The sequence below is a fragment of the Cibotium barometz genome, chromosome 20 (genome assembly GCF_041138505.1).
Source record: "Cibotium barometz isolate CiBa-2024 chromosome 20, ASM4113850v1, whole genome shotgun sequence".
NCBI classification, from domain to species: domain Eukaryota; kingdom Viridiplantae; phylum Streptophyta; class Polypodiopsida; order Cyatheales; family Cibotiaceae; genus Cibotium; species Cibotium barometz.
Window position 1 is genome coordinate 54792962 of NC_141065.1, and position 10480 is coordinate 54803441.

The window sequence follows — 10480 nt, forward strand, 5'->3', positions numbered from 1 at the left end:
CGGTAGATACACCAAAGGGTCATACATTCAAGATATGAATCCATAGTGTCCAAAGCTACAACTTGGACGGGCACCCGTAATGGTGTGACAGAGTATTTATGGCGATTCTCGCTTCAAGAGCGTGTGGCAGCAAGATAGGATGAAGTCCTAAGTGATGTACTTCATGGATATATTATGAAAGTAATCATTGTAATAGCATTAGGCCTCTTATGAGCCTAAAGTGCCAAATCGGCCACCCACCACAGTTTAAGTGAGTGTGAACACTTATGGCCATGTATATAAGTGAATTTCTCTCATAATACAATATACTCTCCCATTGTGCAATTGAGTCTTGCTCTTGCTAATCTCTCTCCCTAATGCATGCCCTTGAGTGTGTATGAGTGAAGTCAGGTGAGAGGAGGGACAAGTACCCGTAGTGCAAGCAAATAATTCGTTAGTAAAAATTAGTTCTCCTCATTTCAGATATTGAACTCCTTTGATGGCATGGTTTTTGCATTCTTCAAGCATGAAACTAGTAGATTGGCCAAATATATCCAAGTTTCTACTTGGATGGGTGCTAAAAACCCTTTAATTGCAAGGGTCCATAGACGATGTGAAACCCCCATTGATTCTACCTCCACCTGACGAACAGATAGAAAAGGGCATTTGGTGCAAATTCTAATAATCAAGAATCAGTCATAGTACACATGTCTGTTTGGAAAGACTTCATAGCCTCTAGAGCCGTTGGATCCATATTAAAAATATTTCCTATGAGAGGGACATTGGGTGTGTATGGAGCAGAAAAGGAAAGAAGGTTCCAACCCACATTGCTTTCTTAAGAAATTCAAGATTTCCGCTCCCACTGTAGCAAAGGAGGTAAGATCTGAATGGTAGGTTTTAGTGAGCATAGGTATTTGTGATAATAAGTAAGAGATGGTTTGGTTGCCATCATCCTTATTTTTATCAAGAGTTGGAAGGACACAAACCCAATCACTGAATGAGAGGAACTACAAGATGGATCCGAGAGGGAAAATCTCTGCATTTATAGATGAAAGAATCTTGTTCTGAGCTTCTTCATCCATGCCAAGACATGATAGAAGGCTTTCAACGGGGTATGTTCCATTAGAATCTCGACACCCCTTAGAAGTGGTAGGATCTAAAACCAAAAGAAACTTATTAGAGTTTGAGATGAGTATGAGATAAGAACTATCTTCAACTAGCATGCAAAGCAAAAGTGTTGTGAGCCCTGATCTCGCCCTAAAAGTAAAGCCACCTCCTTTGATAACTATCAACTCATAGAGCATAATGATAGTGAGGAGAGCTAGACTTCTAAGGTCAAAAATATCAAGCTAGAGGTTCCATATATCTCCCTTTTAAAAGAGATATGTACTGCAGTTATAGTGTGTGTTTTCAGTCTTCTATGTCAGAAAAATCCAAGAACTTATCTAACTTGACCAGTAAAAATATTAAACATGATTATATAACAACAGATTTGTATACAATAATCATGTTCAGTGACTCCATTATTTGAAAACATTCGGCATAGAGCATAAACCCAAATATATTTTGAGACAATAGATCCTGTAACTTGCATCCATCCAGATAGACAATAGATCCTGTAACCTGCATCCATCCAGATAGACAAAACCAATCGTTACCCCGTATGTGTATTACAGGTGTCATAGGATCTCCTATGTGTTATAGATGTCACTCAAAATAATCCTAGTCTTATGCTCTAATAGACTCCATCACCCTATAGCATGTTGTGCTATGTGTAAGCAAGGAAATAGTGCTATCCTAAGGTCAAAACCTTTGAAAATAGACCCTTAGTTTGTGTGTAATGATGGCCAAGGTAAAATTCAACCATTATAATTTTATAGTCTTGTATCAAGACAAGAAAATATATATCCATTATCACTAGTGATGGTCCCACATAAGAAGTCAACCATAAGACTAGTCATTACTCGAGTCTGCTTATTACAGACCTTAATCAAGGTTTGACAGTTTAATCAAACAACTAGGAGACATTCTTCTAATGATCCCCAACCAATCAAATAAATAGGGCCTATGTATTCACAACACCAATGCAAGTTTAATCATTGTAATCCGAAATTGTATGTTTAGAGCAGCAAACATGATATTTGCCCGAGGTCAAATATCAAACTGATATACAGAGATTTAATGCCTTCTTAGAACTCATACCCTTGTTAAAAATTAGATTTAATGCCTTCTTAGAACTCATACCCTTGTTAAAAATCAGAGCATACAAAAATAAAACAACCGAGTAATTTAGCTAATGTTTTATTCCCATAGAACATATGCAAGAGTCAAACCAATGGTCACCTCTGCAATCTTATTGTGACCAAGATATCTATAAGAATTCAAAGAACAAAAATGTATTGTGCCTCTTTTAACCTTTGTTCATGGACACTCCGCCAAAGCACACATGGAAACAATATAATGTACAGCCATATATCATAAGCCTATGTTGAAAAGAAGACACCAAGTTATGATCAAAGACAATCATCACTGCACAGAGAGATACGGGTTTTACATGTAGCAATATTTAATATGCATGGGATATTGGGGCCCCCGTAGATTTCAAAAAAATCATTTTAATCACCTCAACAACTCATTAGGTGCAGAATAGCACACTTAGAGAACCTGATGAAAAAACATTCAATTGCACAAGAAGATCCCAGATGAGATGTCCATCTGAAATATCTACACAATGTGGGTCTTGTTTACATTATTGACCCAATATATCATGCTTAACCACAAACACATTATGAAAAAATACTATCATGGGACTTGGCTATTCATTGTCCATGTAGTGTTCAGATTTTGCACATTGTTAACAATAAGCTTTCTGTAACCCGTCAGAAGCATATACACAATCTGAGTCTCTTCTTTGTCATCGACCCAATGTATCATGCATAGCTGAGTAGTCAATGAGTTGCGGCCAGAAGTGTAAAAAACAATCATGGGACTTGGTCACCCATTATTTTATGTCCTAGTGAAAAAACCTCAAATGTTCATCTCAAACACCCAACAACATATACACAGCCCATGCAACATCATATACACCAATAGCAAAAACCAGGCGATAAATGTTTAGATAAGACACATGCAAAATCCAAGATGGAATTTTGATAGGTATAATATTCATATACAGATCTCATATTAATCCGCAGCTTGTGCAGAGCCAAGAGATTCTCAAAATATGCACAAACATAATATTATGAAGGCCCTCCTAGGATTCGCTATCAGACACTAGTGAATCAAAAGCGTTAAGTTACCTGAGAGGAGCTCCCAACTGTTGCTAGCACGATAGACATAGCTAGAAAAACACCAGACGATACGAGCTAAGTGTCTATGTGTGCACTCACCTGCACGGCCCAAGTTATAGGCGGAGCGAAGCAACTACCCTTTGTTGTCATGAAAGCACCTCGTCGGCGCCGACTTCATGATCAGAGATATAACCCACAAAACACCATAGCCAGTTGTTCTGTAAACAAAGTTTCTGACGTCAATAGGCGGCTCAGAGCCATAACTACAAAATGCCATAGCTAGAGTATTTACACATGCAGGCGGCCTTCGCATGTACCCAACACGAGCATGCATACTTCGCATTCACCCCACACGAGAATGCAGATTTCGCATGCCTTGAATTAATACTCCATTACTATTTTGGGGTTTTGTTCTAATGTGAAGAGACCCCAAAAAAAACGCGGCCATTAAGCTAATTATCAAAGTCCAGCTTACCAATAACAAGAGCCAAACAATGGGAGATGTGTGTGTGTGCATGTGTGTGTGTGTGTGTGTGTGTGTGAGTGTGTGTGTGTGTGTGTTTCTATTTTGGGTTTTCGTACCACTGTGAATATCCCCTAAGTGCTACCACTCGAGCGATTATGGCATACTTACCATAGCTCACAAAATGGGAGATGTGTGTACAGTTCGCATGTAAGAGTTTAATGTTTTGCATTTTTTAGAAAGTCATGCATATGTGAAGAGCCTCCATATTATAGGCGTTCATGTAAAGCTACTTCCATAGCCTTAATACCATTAGTAAAGGTTTTCTAAAAAATGAGAGATGTGTGTGTGTGTGTGTGTGTGTGTGTGTGAGAGAGAGAGAGAGAGAGAGAGAGAGAGAGAGAGATTCTCATTTTCATGAGACCATAGTGATGTGAGCTTTCTAATAGATGAGAAGTGTGTGTGTGTGTAAAAGGAAGAGAGAGAGAGAGAGAGAGAGAGAGAGAGAGATTTTATGTGTGGGGGAGAGTGTGTGTGAGAGAGAGAGAAGAGAGAGGGAGTGTGTGTGTGAGAGAGAGAAGAGAGAGGGAGTGTGTGTGAGAGAGTGAGACTGTGTGTGTGTGAGAGAGAGAGAGAGAGAGAGAGAGAGACAGAGATAGAGATAGAGAATCTCTAGGTGTGGGAGAGTGTGTGTTAGAGAGTGAGTGTGTTTGCATTAGTGCATGTGTGTGTGTGTGTGCGTGCGTGCGTGAGAGAGAGAGAGAGTGTGTGTGTGTGTGTGTGTGTGTGTGTGTGCATGCAAGTGTGCGAGAGAGAGAGAGAGAGAGAGAGAGAGAGAGAGAGAGAGAGAATATAAGTAGATATCAATTAAAAATATGAATTAACATATATGTGTGTGTAAGTGTGTGTATACATGTGTGTGTGTGTGTGTTTTATTTATACTTATACATACACACATACATACACACACACAGACACACACATATACATGTGTGTGTGTGTGTCTGTATATACACACACATGTATACATACATACACACATACACACATATGTATACATCCATACACACAAATGTGTGTGTGTGTGTGTGTGTCACATGTATACATACATACATACATACACACACACACATATCTATACATACATACACACAAATATGTGTGTGTGTGTGTGTGTGTGTGTGTGTGTAAATATCTATCTATATTTGTACTATCTACTATGCACAAGTTTTTAGGAGGGGAGGGAACACATGGCATTTGAAAGAGGGCCGAGTGTTGGGATAGGGGAAAGAGAGAAGGGGATGTGATGGGGGAGAGGAGGAGCCACGTGTCGACGGGGAGAGAGAAAGGGGGGGGGGAAGAGTGGAGGCCACATATTGGGGAAGGGGAGAGAGAGAGAGGAGTGTACGAGTATGCTTAAAGAATAAATTTTAAATTATATATATATATAAGTATAAAATATGTAGAATACAATATATATAATAACACATATAATAAGTAGGATATTAAATAAATATATATATTAAATCTATACTAATATAATATAATATACAAATATATATATATATATACATACACAATACATAAGTGTAAATTAAAGACATATATACATAGTAAATATATTATAATATATTATAATTAGGATATATAAATAAATATACATATAATAAATATATAATAATATTATATTATTATATATAAACACATTCACACACACATATGTACGCGTACATAGCCACATGTACATGTGGAGGGTGTGCATGTGTGTGTGTGTGTGTGAGAGAGAGAGAGAGGGGGGGGGGGGGGTTTCTATATGTGTGAGTGTATGCGAGATGGGTGTGGGAAGAGAGAGTGCATGTGCACATGTATGTGTGTGAGAGAGGGTTGTGTCTATGCATGTGACAAAGAGAGAATGCATGTGAGAAAGAGACACAAATATGCGTCTGTGAGAGTCACACAGACACACCGACACACACATACACTTACACCTTCACACACAAGCATATACAAACACATACCACACATAAAAACATACACGCACACTCACACATGCTTGCACATAGATACACATGCATAGGCGTATAAACACGTGTACCCTTGAGTATGCTATGTGTACAAGCAAAAGCTTAAGCTTTATTATGCAACGTGTAATACAAAACTGGTTTATTTTTAAGGTTTTTTTTTTTCCATAACCGCAGTGAATTGAATTAGAATAGAACAAAAATTACATCAGCTGGAGCATGGAGAGCATCCAGGGAGAAACCATAGTACCAGACGGGTGAATCTATACAACCAGGAAAGGCCTTTTAAAAGCTCCCATTTATAACCAATTCATGTAAAATACCTATATGATAAACCCGCCCTCTTTACTTTTCTCTCTTTTGCTGAAGCGTATCTAAGCTCGTTGAAGGCGGCAAAACTTAAAAAGGGGTCCGCAGAGAATGCACCAAATTTAACGGCCATGATGCAGACTACAAATTTTATTCGGAACGCTCCAGATTTCATGCGTATATATCGGAGATACTGTTATCAAAAACCTTGATTTGTAACAAAATTATCCCAAATAAATAAAAGCTTTTCAAGACTATCTATTATTATTATTTAGCATGTAGCAATTTATTATCCGTCAGTGCTCGAAAAAAAATGTTTTCTTCAACCCTTCCCGGATTGACAACTAAAACATGTAAATTTCATCCCTTAAAATTAAAGATAATGCCAAGGAGAAAATTTGATCCTAAAACTTGATATTCCCCATAGAACAAAAGTCTTCCCTTTTTTTTAAGGGTTATGTATAAGTATGTCCTTATTTTAAAGGACATGGAATATATATAGTATATATCTTTTAATATATCTTTTAAAAAATATATAATATATATAATATTAATAATACATGTGTTAGTAACTTAGGTTCCACACATTTAATAATCTCTACACATTTAAAAAATATATAATATTAATAATAAATGTGTCCCTTTCTAAATTTCTAATATTACCTTATCACTTTCTAGAATCTACGAGTCGTCCAACGACAACTCCAACCTTACCGCTTGTGTTTCAAGGCCAAGCCCCAAGCCTTCTCTTCGAGGTCCACTGAGTGCTCTTCTCTGCAACGAGAGTCCGAGTGCTCTTCTCCCAGCATGAGTCGTCCCAAAATTCCAATCAGAATTTTTAAATTAAAAAACTCCAATCGGAATTTTTAAATCGGAATTTCATCCCTTAAAATTAAAGATAATGCGAATTCCAATCGGACTTTTTAAATTTCAGCCGCCACGTGTGTGTGTGTGTGCGCGCGCGCGCGTTTTGCTTTGTTTGGGTGCGCGTTTAGGTTGCAATGGTCATACACTCCTTTTCTCGAAGGAAGGTCGACAAAGATTTCAAATACTAGTATGGGAGCAGATTTAATTTGTACAATTTCTAACTTGAGAGGATTAAAATGCAAGAAAAACAAGGGATTGAAAAGCAATAAGTGAAAGGAAAAGCCACACACGTCGATAGCAGTAAATGTTGACTGCCGTTCAATGATGGAGTTGTTCATTGGTGATCTATCATTATGTATTTGCTTTTCAATGTTTAAAGGTACCCTTGTGGCTTAATACGAACTCCTCCTTGTATGAAGACAATGCATAGTATCACCTGAGTTTTCTTTCACAATAGGTTTGAGAGACGAACTGAATAGAATGTGAAACAAAACAAATTCACATGTAAAGAATAAAACTCCCTGATACATAGAAGCTTTCAGTCAGGCCAAAACCCATACAAGGTGTTCCAAAACTATGACCTGCCTAATCATTTATTTGAAAAGAACAAAACGAATATATCACTCAAGTATCCTACGCTATATAAATCATCTGTGTGATTTGTTTATGTTTGAAAGGGAAAAGAAAAATAAGTAAAGCTAGGCCTCTAGCACAGCCTTCTTGATGATGTGTCTGTAGACGGCAAGCCTTTTTCGCCTGGATGTGGAGTTGTCAACAGTGAGGACAACGTTGCCAGGCTCATGAGCGAGGAATGTGTTCCTGATGGGATCCTCATGAGAAAGGATCTTATTGGCCTTGCGGATGACCACTGTGTAACCATCACTTGGCACAAACTCCTCTTCATACACCACCTCCCAGCCCGTCACCGCCAGGTCCCACATCACTGTGCTGCCAGCCTACATCAACACAGTACAAAATAAAAGGACATCAGCACAAAGTTTGCTTCAAGAGCTGTTTCCCAATGCAAAAATAACATCAATTTTTGTTCTTATTTTATTGATGTGAGTGACCAATTTGATGCAATTTGTGCCTTCTGGGCTTTATCTCCGTGGTAGTGCCCACACCTCTGGAAGCAGGGGTTGTGGGTTTGAATCTACTCAAGTGGCATGTATTTCAGTAACGCCATCAAGTTGGGTTACCTCTGCTACTGGCAGCTCAATTGTCAGCTTTTGCCCCGCTTTTACAGTGACCTCGCTCACAGGGGCCTCAACACCTACAAACTCTGTGTCATCGGGCCTGCTCAGACCACCATATTGCACAGGCACGTGTTCTGGCGAGATGTATCTGAAAATCATATTTGTTTAGTTTTTGTGATAAAGGGAACTATGCCTACAAAAGTTCATGCGACTTACTTGAACAATGTTTCTGTGACCTTCCCGGGCCTGGCAAGTACGACCTTACTCTTCGATCTCGGGCTAATAATATTGAAAGAAAGCAGAGCTCCCAAATACCAAGGAACATTGATAAAGATCTGAATCAGCCATAAGAGATTTCACCATCATCCACCATGGGCATTAGAAAGCTTGACATCAAAACACACGGAGACTCATGTTCTCACCTGCTTGGCAACCAGCTCCGGGTAGTTGTCCTGAAGCAAGCTGGGAATTTTCGACCTAACCCCATGTCTCAAGAATGCGGAAGAATGGCCTGCAAAGTCAGTAACCTGAACCATGGAGTGGATACCGTTTGGGCGGAAGTCGAGCTTCTGGATGCCCTTCTCCAGCACCTGGATTCTCTTCTTCAGCTGGACTTCATCCTCAAGGCTCTTCTTCGAGCTGAGATCTCCGTTGTAGCAGACAGGGTGGCCTTCTCTGTCAAGGCCATGAATGAAGGAGCTGTGGAAATCCGCAGGGGTCTCCTCTTCCACGAGGCTGTCTGTGTTGAAGTCTTTTCTCCAGGACATGGTGTCCTGGAGCATGCTCATAGCCTTCTCAACCTTGAAGTCCCGGGCGCGCAGGAACTTGAGCAGCAACACGTCGGTGCGCTCGTCCCCTTTTGAGTGGAGAAGGGGGATGCCCCAGAGAGCCAGGTCATCCAAGGGTGGGGAATCATCCAGAACAGCAGGTTCATGTACGGCAACATCAGCAGGTTCATGGACGGTGTCATCGGCAATTGGGGGGGCATCGTCTACCAAAAGAGGCTCGTGGGCAGCACCATCGGCGGCAGGGGGAGGCTCACTGGTGGTATCATCGGTGGCCGGGGGAGGCTCACGGGCAGCATCGTCCGGGGTGATGATAGGCTCGCGGGCGACATCCTTGGGGGCTTCTTCCTTCACTTCTTCCTCCTCTGCTTTTTCTTCCTCTTTCACTGCTTCTTCCTTCCCTTCTGTCTTGGCCTCACTTTCCTTCTTTGCCAGCACAGCCTTGGGAGGCTCCAGAAAGGAGTTCGCCACGATGGCTACCTGGATCTTGGCCTTGAACTCTTGCAGAGCTTTCTTTTGCGAGTCTTTCAAATCTCTAAGATGATAGCTTTCCTCTTTGAAAGACGCAGAAGAAGCCACAGACTCAGTAACAGCCGGAGGGGTAAGGGGAAGGGTTAACTCTCTCTCCTCTGTGCGCTCCTGCACAAAGGCCGTTTCTGCAGGCTCCGCCATGGTTTCTGAAGGCTTCTCTGCCATGGTTTCTGCAGGCTTCTCTAATTCAGGTGTCTCCATCAGGGACTCCTCCTCCTCCTCCTTCTCAGGGCTCGACGGTTCTTGTGGGATGTCCTCGGAAGGCTGGACAGGTTCAGGCAAGGGCGGGGTGGGATCTTCTTCACCCATGAAAACTATGGATCAAGAGACGGCACAACAACCAGGCGTTGTTAGGCGCACACAGGAAACAGGCGATAGACCGGCCAACCAGAAAACCACCGGATGGCTGCTACCAAAAAAGGCAGCTACAAGCTAGCCAGGCGCAACAGCAGGGACAACAGAAATCGGACATGGTGCGTATGGCGACAGCTATTCTTGGCTGGTTTCTGCTTTCTTGGGGAGGACCGGACAGATATTTATGAATTTATATTTATATACAAATAAATAATATATATCAAAAAGTAGCGCCATGACAAGAGGACGGGCCGACCCCCAAATACCTTGGAGATGACAGCGTGGACTCTATAACAAGATGACAACCACTGTTTGTGACCGCCCAACCATCTTAGCCGTCCATGGCCGGCTTCCGCATATCTTAGCCGTCTACCCTTCACATTCCTTTTTGGGATCCATTCTTATTCGACGTTCCATGATCCTAGGGCCTTTTGCTTCTAGAGAGTAGATCCTAAAAAGGTCGGTAACTCAGCTTTTTACTTCATTTTTTTGACAGAGGAGGAGAGAGAGATTCTCTATGAATCGGGGAAAAAACCCACTTTAAAAAATATATATTATATCTATATTTATATTATGATAATGTAATGCTTGGCACAAGTCTCCCATCCTAATCGTAATAGTTTTTTTTTTGGGGGGGGGGGGGGGTTTCATGGACACAGACACGGACTAGTAGGGAGGGGGGGGA

The 10480-nt window shown here is 40.9% G+C and overlaps 1 protein-coding gene across 1 annotated transcript; it reads right to left on the bottom strand.

The window, feature by feature from the left end:
- Nucleotides 1–7407: 7407 nt before the first annotated feature.
- LOC147628046 (patellin-6-like) lies at nt 7408–9952 on the bottom strand. Its single transcript, XM_086815010.1, has 4 exons — nt 8548–9952; nt 8342–8460; nt 8129–8273; nt 7408–7885 (listed from the first exon to the last, which is right to left on the bottom strand). The coding sequence occupies exons 1-4, from the start codon at nt 9748–9750 to the stop codon at nt 7628–7630; spliced, it is 1725 nt and encodes a 574-aa protein (XP_086671136.1). The 5' UTR covers nt 9751–9952; the 3' UTR covers nt 7408–7627.
- Between the last annotated feature and the right edge of the window lie 528 nt (nt 9953–10480).